Source organism: Halyomorpha halys, unplaced genomic scaffold (assembly GCF_000696795.3).
Source record: "Halyomorpha halys isolate HHAL.00 unplaced genomic scaffold, Hhal_1.1 Scaffold527.1, whole genome shotgun sequence".
Classification (NCBI taxonomy): domain Eukaryota; kingdom Metazoa; phylum Arthropoda; class Insecta; order Hemiptera; family Pentatomidae; genus Halyomorpha; species Halyomorpha halys.
The window spans coordinates 498,197-517,036 of NW_027107993.1; the positions used below are offsets into that span (position 1 = coordinate 498,197).

At 29.4% G+C, this 18,840-nt stretch overlaps 1 protein-coding gene across 1 annotated transcript in view; it reads left to right on the forward strand.

The window, feature by feature from the left end:
• LOC106683917 (transcriptional regulator ATRX) overlaps positions 1-18,602 on the forward strand; it is a gene marked incomplete in the record, with an annotated part of 22,462 nt that extends 3,860 nt beyond the window's left edge. Inside the window, 7 exon segments of the mRNA XM_067046380.1 lie at positions 1-46; positions 9,439-9,557; positions 10,512-10,640; positions 12,406-12,552; positions 13,492-14,163; positions 16,178-16,541; positions 18,454-18,602. Coding sequence (XP_066902481.1) covers positions 1-46; positions 9,439-9,557; positions 10,512-10,640; positions 12,406-12,552; positions 13,492-14,163; positions 16,178-16,525 — 1,461 coding nt within the window.
• Between the last annotated feature and the right edge of the window lie 238 nt (positions 18,603-18,840).

Genomic DNA, 18,840 nt, shown 5'->3' on the forward strand with positions numbered 1-18,840 from the left:
AAAGTTTCTCAGACAGAGAAGAAGTACCGTCAGGAATTATTTCCTGGTATGTTTGAAGCTATATCATATTAAACTATCGCAGTACATTTAGTTATAAAATTATATTTGATATCTGTATATCTTTAGACAATTTAATGGTGATGATTTTATAGCCCTTAGATTTTTATTAGCTTTTCCATTGTTATAACTTTAATTGAATGTTACTTGTTATGTTTTTTATTAGACTAAGTCAAAAATTGCTACCCCACTTAGAAGACTGTTGATAAATGTTATTATAATATATAATTAAACAAACTATATGAGGAAACAAAGAAAAGAAAGAAGAAAATTTAAAATAGATGATCTGGTTATTTTAATAACTGACGTAAAAATGACTGATTGAAGCAAATTGAAAATTAGCATAAAGTCTGAAACATTGAAATGAAAGTAATACATAGAGGAATATATGTATTAATCTAAAAGGGTGTAAATAATAAATTAAATCTTTTTCTTGGATAAAAAATACTCTTATGAAAAAAAATTTATCAAAATAAATACAATTAAAAAAAAATTACTCATTATTATTTGACTTTTATTATTATCAATTGTTTGTTAATTTATATTGTAATATTTATTCCTAAAAATCAAATACAACCTTGACTGCAAGATCGTTGATTAACCGTATTTAGTTAATAAAAGAAGATGGGTCGGTCTGGTTGTGGTCAAATAACTCAAAGAGTAAATAAACAACTTAAAATGAACCAACATTTCACCCTACTTTGCAGGGCTTCATCAGGGCTAGAAAAGATACAAAGAGCTAAAATTAATTAACAGAGTATGATAATAAGATAACATGAAAGAATGAGATAACATTTGACCACACCTTAGTTTATTCTTATTGCAAGAAGATAATTGACCGTATGACGTAGATTGTAGGAGGATAGTCCAGGTGGTGGTCAATAAAGGTATCTAATGAGTTAAAGCAAACTGTTTATTGTTAACCAACGTTTCGCCCCACTTTGCAGGGCTGTCAGATTGAAACACAGCGGACAACTGTGTATCGATCTCAGTTTAATCTGTTCTCATTCGTCCACTGTGTTTCAATCTCACAGCCCTGATGATGCTCTGCAAAGGGGGGGGCGAAATGTTGGTTAACAATAGTTTTCATAATTATGAGAAATAGTTGACGATGGATGACTTATACGAGGAGAAGTTGGCTGATGGGTGTGGTCAAAATAAAACAGAAATAAGTTGAACTAACTTATTTAATCGTGTCAATGTTTCGGCCAGAATTTCTAGCCTTCTTCAGGGCTAAGAACAGAACAAGATAACAACCAATGAATACAGAAAATATAAACAGAATGACACAAAGAAAATAATTGTACATAATGAAATTAATAAAATATAGTGATGAAAGAAGTGGAAAATAAAATGTATACATAGGTAATTGAATAAGTAAGTAAAATAACATAATTAAGGAAATAAATTTTACCTTTATAGACCGCCAAGTTCTTTATTTTAATGAAACATTAAAAACATTGTGGGGCTGTCGCTCAATCATGAGGTTATCTTTATATAAATATATTTACAATTTTTACTATTAAACTGCTCTCCTTGTTAGTCATAGGTATTATAACAATAATCATGTTGCTGCAAAAATGATCAGTTTTTTAAATAAAGTAATAAATAAATCCATTTGGTCTCAACACTTTTCTATTATCTTGAACTCCTACGTTTCAGCCTTTCCGGCACTTTTCGAGGCTCTTACTACAATATCACAGCCAAAAGTTGTTAATCAGCATAGTTGCAGGTCATTTTGCCTTGTTCAATTATTTATCATTAGTCAATTTTCTCTAAAACTTCTTAAATTATAAAAACATTATGCATTCAATAATTTAGCTTCTTGAATTGTTTAGACATTGTGATGAAGATTAATTTATTAGTGCGTAATGTTTTCATTAGTTAAGTTTTAATAAGTAAGGAGAATCTAAAACCTTTCTATTAAATCTTGAAATAAAGAATTTTAACAAGTCAGTGATATTTCACTATATCGCATTATATAGTTTATTTTCAATTTGAGTTATTTTGACCGTTCGGACCATCTTCCATTTATTTCAGACAACCCTAACTCTTTATTTTGTTAATATGGTGCCATAAATTACTTTTTCTGAAACCCATTAATATTGGGAGTCAAGGAAAGAGGAAACATAAATTCCTCGTAATTATTTATTAATTATTCTTGTAATTATGAAGTTAATATGCTATCATTTTAATAATGAATTAGTTTTTAAATGAAAAAAACAAATGAGTAAAACAGCTTAAAACTAGCGTTAATTATGCTAAAAATTTCAAAACTTGTATTAGTCAGGCACAGGTATAATGAATAATCGCAATTTTGATTTTAATAATATTGTTGACCCTCCTATCTTACAATAATTTTGTATGATTATTCTACTGGATCAAACATAAATGTCGTATCAGAGACGTGATGTGCTGACTATGCCAAAGATCAACAAGATGTGAAGATAGCCAAATATGGTTAATGACACACTTTATTGGAAGTTAAATTTTAAAGCAAGGGAGTTAGATAATGGATCAGAAAATAGAATATGAATTAATTTACATTTTTAAAAATATTGACATTTAATAAATAATAATCATAGTAAACAACTTTATTTCCATTGTTGGTTTTTCTAGTGAAATGAATGTTTTTATTATTAATTATTAATCAAAATAAATGGGAAAATCATTTGGATTGCATTATACCCATGATTTTTCATTATAAAACTATTTAACTATACACTTTACACTTTGTTAAAGTGAAGAAACTTCCAAAATGATTATAACCTATTCTATATTTTTCGTTGTACAACATTTCGGGGCAATCGTCCCATACTCATGCACCTTTACAATCCTAAAAATTAAGTTATTAACCTATCTATTCATTGAAGTATTTCTTTTTTTTCCCCCTAGATTTGTATACTTATATATTTTAATTTATGTGTTTCTTTGTATAAACTGATTTACTACGATGACTATTATATGTCCTTGGTTTGACTCCACATTGCTATCTGATGATAAATTTGTTTAATTTGTTTAACGGATAGAACATGGATAGCGGTTCACTGGAAATGGGAGGTCTGAGAGAGTGAGATAGGGAGAATAGAATTGTCAAGTACAGAAAGAAAGGAGAAGTAACATGAATGAAATGAAATAAACCAAAATATTATTGTAGTTAGTATTGTATTTAGTATCTGTAGTATTAGGATTTGTAGACTAGTATTGATTGTGAGAGAATAAGGGGACTTTTTTTTTGTTACATACAAATATATGTATTGTGGAGATGTCCGATCATGGATTGATTAGTATGCTGTGTAATGTAGCAACCTAATGTAATTGGCCAGCATGGCTAAATAAAGCATTTCTTTCTATGTTATATATGTATATTTAGAGTTCTTGTAATCATATTTCTATCTTGTAATCATTCTTGTTATCATATTTACCACATATTTGTCATATTTGCAATTTACCTATTAAAATCATGTCATCAATGTAATCATTTATAATCGTTTTACACTACATTATTTAAATTACTATCTTTCACTATTGGTGCATTCATCTATATCTGTAGCACAAACCAATGCTCTATATTAGACATTACCTCTTTGGACATATCAGCATGTCCAATATGTTGTTTTATAACCTCCTTATTGATATGCCAAATTTTTATCTATTATGTAATTTAAGTTAAAATTTATGATTGGACCATTTTATTCTCACATATTTTCCCTGATTTTTTAATATTTATATTGCTAATCTATTTATTATATCGGCATAATGTGTATTTAAATATTTTGTGTCTGTTTTATAATTTACCGTGTCTTTAATATTTTTAGTTATATGAATTTTTTCCAGAAACCTTCTGCTTTTAGTGTTTTGTGTCATGTTTATTATTGTGAGATTTTTTAAGTTAAAATCATGGTTTAACATTGTGCTGTGTTGCGGATTTGGCCAAAACCAGATACCATTCCTTCCATGTAAAACTTCCCAACCACCCAAGTCCATTTGTTTCTAACCTGGCTTCTCCTTGATTACTTAATAATCCTCCTAGGTGTCTGAAAAGAAGATGGCCTCGGAATCTTCTCTTCTAGAAATGTTATTGGAGTTCTATCAATGGGTAGATTCTCCACATGTTTGTATCATGTCACTATCTCACCTACAGCAAATTTACTTGTTGTATATATGTTATACAGTTGTTAACAACAATAAATAAAGGATTTAAAAAAAACAAAAAAAAAAAAAAACGTGCTGTGGTTAGCCAGTGCAGTTTAATGTCTAATATAGAGCATTGGTTCGGCATTGGCTACAGAGATAGGTGAATGCCCCATTAATGAAAGACAGTAATTTAATTAATTTAGCGAAATCAATTTTAAGGTATGATCATTAGGTGACATGATTTCAATATAGAAATTGAAAATATGACTAATATGTGATACATATTATTACAAGAATTTTAAATATACACATATAACATGGATAAAAAGTATTGATAAGAATTACTTAATTTTAGGATTGTAAAGGTTCATGAGTATGGGAAAATTGTACCGAAACGTACAATGGAAAATCTAGAATAGATTGTATTCATTTTGGAAGTTTTTTCACCTCAAAATTTTAAAAAAATGAATGAAACACAAATAAGTTTATGTAACTTATTTAATTGTGCCAACGCTTCGGCTAGAGTTTCTAGCCTTTATCAGGGCTAAGAACAGAAGAAGATAACAACCAATGAAAACAGAAAATATAAATAGAATGACATAAAGTGAATAATTTTACAGAATGAAATTATAATAAAATGAAGTGATGAGAGAAGTGGAAAATGAAATGTATACATAGGTAATTGAATAAGTAGGTAGTATAACATAATTAAGGAAATAAAATAAAAATGAAGTTATATAATGCAAAGAAGTATGAATATATTAGTTATTTACAATTTAAAAATTGAAATATGGAAAGAAAAAGAAAATTGAGGAAAAAAAAATATATGTAACCATAATAGTTGACAAAGAGGCAAAAAATAAGTAAAGTTTAACAAAAGAAATGAATAGAAGAAAAATCAAAACACAATCATCCTCACCCCTGCCATACTACTGAAATATATAGTTTAGTTTCATGCATGGAAGTAATTGTAAATAGTTTTAATAATTTTGTTTGTTTATTTTCCTATCTTATTTTCAGCTATTAATTATTACCTCTTGGGGATTTTCCATTGTATTTAACTAGTTTTTGGACTTTCACTTTCACCCCTTCTCTCTGTTCCTCAACCATAACGGACACTTCACCTGGGCACTATTTAACTCATTCGAAGTGGCCATTTTTTATCAAACTATATACTAAAATATAAAATTATTATATTGATTAATCATATAAAATAAAATCCAAACAAAATGAAATAATTATCAATTTAAAACAATTTTGATCCCTTTTTTTCCCTCACAACTTTTATTCTTTAAAATTTCTCCTATTATTAAAAAAAATACACATAAATAAGAATAAATTCATTATGGATTTTAAATATAAAAAATGTGTTATAAGCAAAATAATTAAAAATGAATGTTAATTAAATTATACTAAAAATGTAAATTAATGATTAAAAAATTATTGTTGTATGATAAGGTGATAACAGAGTCCTAACCTGTTGAAGGTAGGTTCTGTTTTTAAGTTGTAAATGTAAGTGAAGGAAGGAAAGTGTTTATAAAAAACGTTTTAAATCTAAGATATAAATTTTTTAAAAAAAGTTATGTAAGTAAAGAAATCTATTTAAAAACAAAATTTTATGAATGAAGAAGTTTGTCAGGGGGTGCGGTCAGCAAAGAACAACATAAATAAACAAAACCATATTTATTTATTTTATGCCGACGTTTCGACCTGAGTTTCAGGTCTTCATCAGGGGTTGTGTCATAGAGGAGGGAAAGATTAGTACTGATCTTTCCCAGTTTCAGTACTAATCTTTCCCTCCTCTACGACACAACCCCTGATGAAGACCTGAAACTCAGGTCGAAACGTCGGCATAAAATAAATAAATATGGTTTTGTTTATTTATGCTGTTCTTTGCTGACCGCACCCCCCGACAAACTTCTTCAAGCATTAATCTACGGTCAACTATCTACACCTCAAAATTTTATGAAGTTATTATGATATTATTTTAATGATTAATTTATTTTAAAGATGTGACAAGTGCAATTAGCCTGCAATTTTAAGATTTAAAAAAGAAATGACATCAATATTGAAGGTAGGGCCAAATAAATCAGTGTGTAGTTGAAGGAAATAATGTAATTGTTATATAAAAATAAAAAAAACTTTTTGTAGGTGGTATCCTTGAGAATGGCCTGTGGGCCAAAACGGAGAAATTTTAAAGAATAAAAGTTGAGAGGAAAAAAAAAAAAAAAAGGATCAAAATTGTTTTAAATTGATAATAAATTAAACCACTCTCAAACAAGCATATATAAAAAATAATTAATCTAAAATGAAATAATGTTAATAATATAATTAATATTATATTCAAATATCATTTAACTAACAGTTAATTAATTAATAGTATATTAAAACCCAATCATATATGTTATAATTAATATAGATTTATTTTTAATTTTAAAAACAAAAATTTTTAATCTGTTAATCAACAGAAGGAAGACGCTTGCTGCCATGATGGTTACATATGTGACGTAATTTAAACATGAACAAACAACACTGATTTAGCCATTCACACTTTTTAGCTATTTTTAAATTAGTACGTATTTTACTGTTAAAAAAATTAGCATTATTTTTTCAAAAACAAAATAATTAGTAACAGAATTAGCATAATTTTTTTAAAGTACTAATTTACCTAGAGTAAATGTAACTTCTAAACTACTTACAATTTGTATCTTGCGTTATACTTATATTGAATTGTTCTTCACAAAATATCTATTATTTATATGTATATTTTATTTTATACCAAATCGGCCTGGTGGGCATGGTTGATATAACCGTTATATTATATATATATTTTTTTAACAGTTGATTATGGGGAGTATAGTCTTGTAAAAAAGACACCCCTAACTATATACAATGTTATTATTAAAAGAAGAAAAAAAATAATAAAATAAATATGTAGATAAGAATAATCCTTCTTAATAAAAGAGGAAAGTAGAATTAATAACAAAAAATAATGATATTGGTACACTTAAATAAAACAAACAATTGCCCTCTAATAGTAAAAAGAAACAAGTTAATTTGAAAAAGGGACGAGAGAACAAAATAAAAATAAAATAATAATAATAAAAAGTAAAATAGAGGTAGTGTGACTATGAATTAATTTTATATTTATTAAAATTTATAACAGAATATAGTCTATATATATAAGTCTGGGCTTCAGTCTTCGGGTTGAGGTTGGGTTTCCTAGGTTGTAGGTCATTGCTCATTTAACTGTCCGCAACTGGGAGTGGAACTTCATGAACCGTTTTTTGATGTAATCTTCTATTGACTCCATATGTAATTCGTGATGCAATTGGCTATTTCTTATGAACCAAGGAGCATTAACTGCAATTCTTAGGACTTTATTTTGAAAAGATTGTAGTTTTTTCCTTTTCGTGAAGGATGCTGCTCCCCAGACTTCACAGCCGTACATAACCAGTGATTGAGAATTGTTTTAAATATAAGAATAGTTGTTTCTGATTTTAGTTTGGAATTTCTTTTTAGGAAAGGATATAGCATATCTATTATTTAGATTCGATAATAGTTGTAGATCCGTTCTAGCCAGATTTAACCAAATGTTTCTAGTTTGGACATCTTTTTGCAATTGGATAAACAGCTTTTGTGGTCTTCATAGTAGTATTTCTGCAATTAGGTGCTGCATGAGAGCGATAAGGAATGTTACTCATAATAGATAATTACTTAAATAAAAAATAAATAAAATAAAATAAATTAAAATAACTCTCAATCTAGGGGTATTCATGATGTGTTAAATGTAAAATGTTTGACCATGTTAAATGTTATAAGTATAGGATTGTGAGCAGCCCTATTTAAAGTCATGTTATATGTTAAATGCACAAGAGCTCCTAGCGGATTTTCTAAGCAACTCGTTTTATAAACTTTCTTTCCAAAACTTCTTGTTATTGTTTACTTCTAAGTTTTGATTAAAGTAATTTATTACAGCATGCCTAAAGTAAGTGGAAAGTCGAAGTTGTGTGAAAGTTTGTCCACTGAATGCCTTGTTAATCTTCCAACTGGTGAGGAAGAGAATCAAGATTAGCTAATTATTAACTGTCATTACATTATTATTATTATTATTATCATATTGCCATCCATTGCTTTATTAGTTATAAAAACATCCAAAACAATATTAACACAATCAAAACATGTACTACAAGTAAGTAACCTAAGACAACAACAAAAATGGTGACGAGCTCAGCTGGTCTGTTGCATGACATCATTCTCCATTTAACAGACCTAGTAACAGACTCAACCATGTGACTAAAATGACTTTAAATAGGGCTGTTCACAATCCTATATTAATAACATTTAACATGGTAAAACATTTAACATTTAACACAACATCATAAATACCCTTTATATCCTTTTTTTGTAAAAAAACAAACAAAAAAAACAGGAAAACTAAGTAGTATTAATTAATTATTTGTTTGTTAGATTAGAGTATGCATTTAAAATTTTAGGGAGTGAAATGATGAGATTTTTTTTTTTTATTTACCTATATAGTTTTTTGATTTCATCTAGTGCAGTATAATTTTAGGAACTTGGGAAATTTATGAATTGAGACATTCAAGTGTCTAATGATATTACCTATTAAGAAACGTTGGCATAAAATAAATAGATATGGTTTTGTTTATTTATGTTGTTCTTTGCTAACCGCCCTTATTTAATTATCACTTTTTCTATTGAGTAGTTGATGATTTCAATTGTTAACATTTCCACCTGTTCAGCACTTTTATGTTTTGTTTTTTTAAATCAATATCAATTAATTAATGGGAGCGGTAGCTAAGTGGTAAGGCACTGTACTACTAACTCCAAGGACCCTGGTTCGAATCCGGCAGATAATTATTTTCTGTTTCACTGTAGCCGTGAGTCAGCCCTGTTGGTTCGGGAGCCTCCTGGGTCCCCACTCAGCCTCATGAAATGGATACCCCTAATTGGGTAAAATCTGCCAGTCGAACGTTATTTTGACCTATTCATCTTCTTACATAACCGTTAGTCTTGTAGCAGTACGCCCTTATAAATTATTGCACACCTGATCCTTCATGGTTTACAGTGGTACAAAATTAATTAATGAATGTTAGATATGGCAAAATATTTTCTTGGTTTGTTAGGCGTCTTTAGAACACATTAATACATCTCTTATATTCTCGTAAATCCGATGTAGTATTTTTATGTTCTGATAGTTCTATTTTATGTTCTAATTTTCAGACGTTAAGGAAATCAAAAACAAGAACTTATTATGCACATCCTGTGGGAGCTCAGTGAAGGATTTGATAACGAAGGGTAAACCTATTATACATCCTTTCTTAGAGACACTCCTGTGTGAGGTGAGTATTTATATACACATGGAATTATTTATTGTATAGTTTTTATTTTATTTTTTTCATATTTTTTCTTTTTATTTATTAAAGTATATTTTTTTAATAGTTGATATAAATTGATTTAGTAGATTATCCAAAAACTGAGCCATTGAGTGCAAAATTGGTGTGAGTAAAAAAAAGAAATTTTGAGATAATCATTTTAAAAGGTCTATAAAGATTTTAGTAAGGAATGATTTTACTTTCTCGGTTAAAACTGATCAGTCTCAAGCTTATCTAACTGTTAAGCTTATGTAACTGAGAGCATATGGAATCTATAAATTAAGTGTGTGTATATATATATACACGTATGTATGTATATATATACATATACACATACACCCACAGTTGGCTGTAAAACTTTAAATATAAGAAGACGGTCAGAGTTGCGGTAAAAAAAGAACAAATAGTTTTTAACTATTTAATGTCCGACGTTTTGCTCCACTTTGCAGGGCTGTTCAAAGCGATAGTTGTTTTTTGTTAAAAAAACTATTTGTTCTTTTTGACCGCAACTCTGAACATCTTATATATAAATTAAGTAGTTATTTATTATGAAAATGATGCCCTACTAATGTACTGAATGATTTCTTACCATTAGTGACTTGCACGCTTCAGGTATTCTGTTTTCTACTTATAAACATAGTCTACAATCTTTTAGATTTACCTTACAGCACTTTTATATAGTGATGGCCGTAGCTTACAGAACTTTTATATAGTGATTGTATTTTGCTTCTTTTTTATTTAGATTCTTAGTTATTTTTAATTTAAAAATTAAATTTCATTAGGCATTTGCTCCAAAAAAAGTAATTGTTTTGTCATTATACAGGCCTTCCTTCACAATAATAAATTACATTTACTTTTCCTTATTTACTTTACATAATCCTTAATGAAGCTATATTTAATAAAATATTCTTTTGTTTGCAGAAATGTCATTCTTTCTATGGAGACGGCCAGTTTTCCGTTGACGAAGATGGGAGCGATAAGTATTGTCGGTGGTGCGGGCAGGGAGGAACGCTTTTCCTTTGCTCGAAATGTACTTCAGGATTCTGCAAGGTTGGTTTGGTGAAGTCTTAGTTATTTCAGATATAAATAAAAATGTATTATTCATTTGTTACATATCTAAGATCTCGGAAATTCTCTACTGATTTAGAGCTTGTTTTTTTTTGTTTTCAAAATGTTCAATATTGTCCAGGGAAATTTCTTAGCTATTGAAATCTTGGTTTTATCCAATAAAAAAAGTTATGATCAAAATTAAACATTATTGGCACATAACTCAAAATGTATACATTTTTTCATATTATATATATGAAACAATATTCTAAGCAATTAAATTACTTAAAAAATGTTAAAAGAATGAACTAAATTGAATAAGTAGTAACAAAGACAGTGAATTTTCGACATATAAATAATAATAGTTGGCAAAAGACCATGTGAGAGGCCAAAAACTTGATGGATAGACAGAATTTGTTCATAAAGATGCGAAAAAGCTACATACAGCAAACTGGAATGCAGTAGTCCATAACGGTTATCGGGGAATGAGATGTTTAAGGAAATTGTACCGAGTTTGGCTCGATGATATTGGCAATATATCATAAGCCTAGAATGAAATAATAAATTTTTTTGTTTAATTTTAGTTTTCAAGATATTCAGATGCAAATCGAGATAAGTAAATTACTGTATAAGGAACTGAAATAAGCATTGTGACAGTTAAATTCACCATATATAAGAGAAATTTCAGAAAATAAACTATCAGAGAAGGAAATACAAGACTACAAAAAAGAAAAATTATCCAAGGAGATCAATGAAGAAATTAGAGACAAATCTGGTTTAAAATTGAGATTATAATTTTTTTCCCCCCCTGCTTTTGATATATTCCTTACAGCCAGATATTAATCGACTATATTCTATGAAATCTCTGTAGGACAGTTTGTGCCATCCCTTTGTTCCTGCTATTATTTTAAGTTAAATTTAGACATAGATTTACTAATATACTATACCATAACTATATCTGCTACAAATTTTTGTTTTTAGATTTCAAATATTTATGAATGTAACATTTTTTCGCATTGGCTGTTACTTTTAATATACTATCATAAGTAATATTTTGACCTGTATCTAGATCTTTGAACAATATTTCTCATTGTTTTTTGTATGCCGGTCATTCGAGTATAATATGTTTTAGGTCTTGTTACTGCTGCAATTTTCGCATTGAAGTTTAAAATTAAGCCTATTTTGTGCAGTTAGTTATTGCCAATTCCATGATTCGTCCTAAATCTAATATATATTTTTATACCTTTCCCTATGTTTGCTTATGAACCACTGTTTTCGAATGATACAAGGAAATGTATTTTTATAAAACTGCCCGATGGGATTCACCTAATATTGTTTTTGCCAGTTTTCTACTATCTGATTGATAATTTAATCATTTCATAATAATCGGTGTAAGGCAATTTAGTGCTGACTTGTTTAATTATAAATAATTAAGATTATTTAATACAAGAAAATTTATTTTTATTTATTAACTTCATTAATTAAGTTAGGTTACTTTGTATTTTATGGAGTATTTAACTTTACTTGTTACTGATTATTTATATTAAATTATACTATTTCTATGCAGTTATTGTTTGCTGCAATCTATTTCCTATATTTTTTACTGAAACAAAATGGAACAAATAAATAAATATTATGTTTTGTATTTTTTCTCAGTGATTATAACCGTCTTTGGTGCATTTAAATTGTAATAAAAGATTTCCTAGTGGTTTTTATATTGATGGTTCTTTTTAATTTACATATGAAATTATTTGTTTTCCTTTGATAGAGATGCGTGAAGAGGAACCTTCCAAAAAGCGCACAGGCAAAGATTGAAGACGATGATTGGGTGTGTTACTGCTGCGACACAAGTCCACTCTATGAGCTGCGGGCCCAGGGCTGGGCCGCTCAGCAGTATGCTGCTGATTATGTCAAGGTGAGTTCCTTTATAATGATATTTTATTTCTTTTTTCGGCTAACCTGGCCATTTGTGTGGATAAGTTTAAGATTGTATAACAACATAACTTGCTTGGTTCATTTTGACTATATTATATTTGACCAGGGCATAATAGCTTGCAAATTTTATTAATTAATGTGAGATTGTTAAAACTAAAATTAAGATTGTCCTTGATAATGACCAACCATGGACAAGTAATATGAATTAATAAAGAAATGTTGAGACTGAATTAGTTTTTTATTTTGTTATAATTGATAAAATAAAATACAATATTAAAAAAATATATTATATGTTAATATGTTTATAATAGCAATTTTAATGGTGACATTGTGGTATAGACACACCTTAATACCTTAACTACGTCTTATAGGTTTAACTGATTTTGTAATTGTAATTTTTGCATTATATCAAAGCTCATTCAAAGGCAGAGATAGGCAAAAATTAGCTATAGTAAGAAACTAATAGCTAAAATTACCATAGATACGATATTTATTCATGAATGAACCATTGATAAATAAATATCGTATCCATGGCAATTTTAGCTATTAGTTACTACTAAAGCCAATTTTAACACGACTGTTGTAAATCTTTCTTCAAACAAACACTAACAAAAGTCTAAAGTTTTCACTGGTCTATACCAAACATTGACATTACATTTTTAACAAATCAGTTTAAAAGTTGTCAAATATCAACATATTTTTTAGTAATAGCAATGTTAATGTCACGTGTTATTAGCGATCTTAGCAATTTAGCTAGAAATAAATTTTAAATTATTTTAAGGTTATGTTTTTTCACATCTCCCTGAAAGTCAAAACAAGCTTGATTAAAACAGTAACATATAAAATTATTCAGTCTCCTGTTATATTTATATTTGTTTATATTATAAACAATTATATTGTTATATTAATTATTTTTTAGAGCAAAGGAAGTTCCAAGGTGAAGAAAGGTTCCAAGGAAAATTCTAAAAGACCTCGTCACTCAGACAGCAGTGAAACAGAAGAACCACCAGTGCCGAGCAAAAAGAAGCGAAAAGAAGAGTTAAAAGGGAAAAATGACAAGAAGCGAAGAAATGGAGACGAAAAGGAAGATGGCGGAGGGAGATCGTTAAGGAAGAGAGACAGTAAAGCTACAAAAAATGAATCAGGTAGCGAATCAGACGACCAGAGTGAAACTTCTAGCAAAACCTTACCTTCTGGTGTCAGTGTGGATCGAATTCATGCTGCTTTAAACAAATTAACAAGTTTCGTTGCGGATATTGCTGGCATGACCAAGGAGACTCACAAGAAGATTCTAGAGTGTAAAAATAAGAAGATCAATCTGAAAAACATCAATTCTACTGAATCTGTTTTAGATATACACAGTAAATTGAGCTCTATGTTGGTCACATTGGAATCTAATGTACGGATAGTGAGGAAGGGTCTTGAAGAGTACGTGGAAGAATGGTGTAAAATGGTAAAAGAAGATCTTAAGATCAAAGGAGAGAAGGAAGAAGGGGCTGCTGAAAAGGCAGAGGATTCTGAGAGGCTTGAGAACGGGATTCCGAGCGAGGGGAGCGAAAGCAAGGAAAAATCTGTGGAGCCCGAACCTGAAGTAAGTACTTTATCCATTGAAGTATATCACATAATGTTTTTAGCACAATGGTTCCCAATATGCTGCAAGCAAATTCCAGTTTCTTAAAATATATATATTTATTTTTTTTGGTGGGTATTGAGGATCAGTTGTTTTGGCAATGTTTTACAACTTTATTGTTTACATAGTTATGCCCTACAATGAGAAAAAGAGTTTTTTAGAACAAACCTCTTCCAATAATTGCCACAAAGTTGTATTACTGACTTATCCTCAAGACCCACCAAAAAAATGTATATCTACGACAGTCAAGAAAAAAGTTATCGAAATATATATTGTAATAATTCAAAAATTATTAAAATAAAATAAATTGAAATTTGATATTTTTTAACTCAATTCTCATATCTAAAAGGTAGCGTGAGATCAACTTAAAAACTTTCAATATTTAACAGATAATAGAATTTTATTTAAATTTTAAAACATTTTCTCAGGGTGGGTTTCCTGGCAATCAGAAACAGACGACACTTTACTAATAATAACACTTAAACTTAATTAATAGCTATTTTACTAATATAATAAGTTTCAGTTAGAAACAAAACTAACCAATTACACAATCTTCCTTTGATGATATTTGACTGTTGACATCCTGTTGTCCATGACGCTATGGTCAACCTAACAATGGCTTCCAGTCCTTCCCGCTTCTCGCCGAACGGAGGTCTTCTCACTAGGCCAGCAAAATCAAGAGTGCCCGTTTCCTCTCTTCTATCTTCAATGTTCACTGGTTGATCCAAAAAATAATCGATTGTAGTACAATCGCTCTGCTTTACTTGCTATGATTTAAATAGTTTATTGATAATTGTTACTTTCTTTGATTATCCCTTTTCCATAATTACTGCATAGGAACAACAAAAGTTGAAAAATATCAATCCATATTATCAAACACAAACCAACCAACAAATACTTCGGAAGGACGCGCACCGCCATCTTTCTTGTTTTGAGCAGCGTATTTATTTTAGACAAAGAAAACTGGTTAGCTTGCTTTTTGATTTAAAATAACAAATAAACAATACTGAAACAATATACCTAAAATAAAAACATAACTAAAATCATTTATCTATAAATATCAGCTATTTATTAAAAAAAGAGGATATTACAATATATATATTTTTTTTGGTGGGTCTTGAGGATCAGTTGTTTTGGCATAGTTTTACAACTTTATTGTTTACATAGTCATGCCCTACAATGAGAACAGTTTTTTAGAACAAACCCTTTTCCAATAATTGCCACAAAGTTGTATTACTGACTGATCCTCAAGACCAACAGTCAAGAAAAAAGTTATCGATATATATATATATATATATATAACTATTTAAAATTAAAATAGCATATATACTGCACATTTCAGCCTTTGCTTTGCACTGTTTTTTTTCTTTCTACATACTCAACCACTCTAAGGATAATAATGGCAATACTTTTTTATTCTTTTAGCTCGACAAGGGTCCCACAAATTGTTTTTAGCCTGAAAAAGGTGTTTAAATAATAATTAAACAACAAATTAAATACTTAAATAACTACATTACAGATTGTATACAAACCTGAGGAAACATAAATAAATTACAAAAGCTAATAAATAATGAAGAAACAATTAGAAAACAAATTTTAAAGTACATAAATACTGCAAAATTATGTTGAATGTATTAATATATAATTATGTTAGTTTTTTAACCCGTGGATCGACCTAGAAACTATTTTATGTTTCTTCACCTGTGTGCATGCGTGTGTTTACTTTTTGAATACAATAGTATAAAATTTAGTTATAATTTAAGTTTATTACTTAAATATTTTGTATATTTCGTTCATTGCAACAATTTATATTTTTAATATTTTCATAATCTCTCTTGATATAAAATATCACTACAATATACATGTATATTCACAAATTGTATATTGAAAATTAGCCATTTATAAATTAAGGATAAATGGCAAATAAAGATATTTATAGAATTTGTTAATAAAGTTGGGTAATGTATGATTTCAGGATATGGAAGTCTGTGAAAAGAATGGAGAGGAAAAGGATCATTCATCAGACAAAGAAAGTAATGATGGTGATTCAGTAGTCGAAGAGAAGAAATCGCCGAAGAAACAAATCATCGAGAGTGCCAATGGAGACGGCAAAGATAAATCATTGCCTGATCAAATAACTGAAGAAAGAATTCCTCAAGTGGCTGAGAAGAAAGATGATGAGTCTACTGAGGAAGGTCATGGTGATTCTGTGATAGAAGAGGGAAAAGGGAAAGTATCGTCCGAAGCTGAGGAACAGGCATCAAGCACTGCTGAGACGACTGTGTCATCCAATGACAGTGATCCGCCGGGGGAAACGAGCTGAACATTTATGAGGTAAAGTAGGTATACATTCTATCAATATTACACAATAAAGATTGTATTAATAAGGTAAATGATCCAATTGTGGACACTTGGCAGTTTCAATAAAAAAAAAAAGTCGCAGATGGCAGAACGGCTTTTTTTAAAGGTTGTGTTCTGCTGCTCTTTGATAAATGTTTTAAGAAATATTAAGCTCTCAAAGCATCACATGAAGTTCTTGGACATGATTAAAGTATAATTATAGTATGTCTAAAATGAGTTTGTCCTCCACAGATTATGACAATATGATTGTGGTGCGGTCCGAAAATAACAAAATAGTGCCAGTGTTTCGTCCAGAATTTCCAGCCTTCATCGGGGCTACTTGTAGGAGATAGGAAATTTAAGTGCTTTGAATCTTAAATTTTAAATTAAATCTTAGATTTGGAAATCTAAGTCACTTAGATTTCCGATCTCCTCCAAGTAGCACTGGTGAAGACTGGAAATTCTGGCCAAACTGTTGGCACTATTTAATAAGTTTTTTTTAAAAACTTATTTGAGTCATTTTCTGACCGCACTCCCCAACCATCTTCTCCTCATGTACTTTATCCATGGTCAAATCTCTTCTCATTTTAAATTATTTAACATTATTGACTCAATCTTAGAGCAGGTTTTCTAGACAATCTGAACACAATGACACTTAAAAGAATTATTATCTACTTTTACAAATTTACTTAAATTCTATGTTGAGCAAAACTAACCAATGATATAATCTTCTTTGATAACCGATTGTTCTCGATTTCTTCTTTCTAAAGATAATACAACCGGCAGTAGACAGAGGGTGGTAAGCACCACCTCTTCCAGGACACCCACTCTCCCGCCATGCAAGCGAACAAGTGTCTCTTCCTTTGTCTTGTTCCCAACCATGAATAATCGATGTAAACAACGATTGTAGCGCAACGATTTTGAGTTTTTGTCTATGATTTTCTTTATGTAGATTTTTCCATAATACTTCTTTTTCTGTTATATTTTTTCTTAAATTTGCTGTAAACATAATCATGTCCAGAAAATAACAAAAGTTTACAATATTTGAATCCATCTGCTCAAGATGCCTAGGGTTCAACCAACTTTGAAAGGACGAATGCAATCTTGACAAATGCCATCTTGACTATTTAGAATGTTTTTTTTATTCCATATTTGACTGAACTAAATTGTTTAGTTTGCTTTTTGGTTTAATAAAATAAATGAACACAATATTGAACGTCAACACATAAAATAAAACATAACTAAAACTATTTATTGGAAGATTATTGATTGACCGTTTGTAAAGATGAAAGGAATATGGTCCGGGTGCGGTCAAAAAAACTCAAATAGTAGAATTATACTATTTTATTGAGCCAACATTTCGCTCCACGTTGCAGGGCTTCGTCAGGGCTAAAAAAGATACAAACACAAGTTACAAAAGGAAAACAAAAACATAAGTGTAAAATAACAGGGGTATAAAATGTAAAAAAGTAAGATATAATAAGAAAAATTAAAGGTAGTAAATAGTAAATGTAAAGGGTAACAGATAGATAAGAAAAGAAATATTAAAGAAAATACAAATAAAGAGATGTAAAAAGAAAAAAAGAATACAAATCAAATGATGAGACAGAATGCATACCTATTTTGACGGCGGTCAAAACAAAAGTGACCGCTGGTATTGGGAGGAGTGGGGACGGCAGTTGTGTTTGTATCTTTTTTAGCCCTGACGAAGCCCTGCAACATGGGGCGAAACGTTGGCTCAATAAAATAGTATAATTCTACTATTTGAGTTTTTTTGACCGCACCCGGACGGACCATATTCCTTTCATAAAACTATTTATATATAAAAATTAACTATTTATCAAAAAGAGGATATCACAATATTTATGTTGTGTTGTCAACTACTTGGATTAACTTTTTTTTTTTTTGCAGGAGTATTTCAAGGATGGGTCCTTCACAAGAGCCCCACGGCTCTCACCCCCTCCTTCAATCTCTTTGCTTCTGTCGGAGTCAAAGTCTTAGCCTTACTGTCAGCTTTGTTTAATAGCAATGAATATATAAATTTTTATTTTATTAGTTAATTTCTTTCTTATGTTTTATAAATAAAAAAAATTAAAACAAGGAAAAAAAAAAAGACATTGTTTTCTGATAAAATGTACTTGTGTACAGTTCAAACAGTCGACAACCATATTATGCCTGACTGAGATCTTGCACAAGTCAGGAGTAACGAAAAAATTATTTAACTGTTTTTCATTTAGAATATTTTGTTGCGTTTATTTTCATGATATAAAAATAATGTATTAGGTTTTTAGTTCTGTT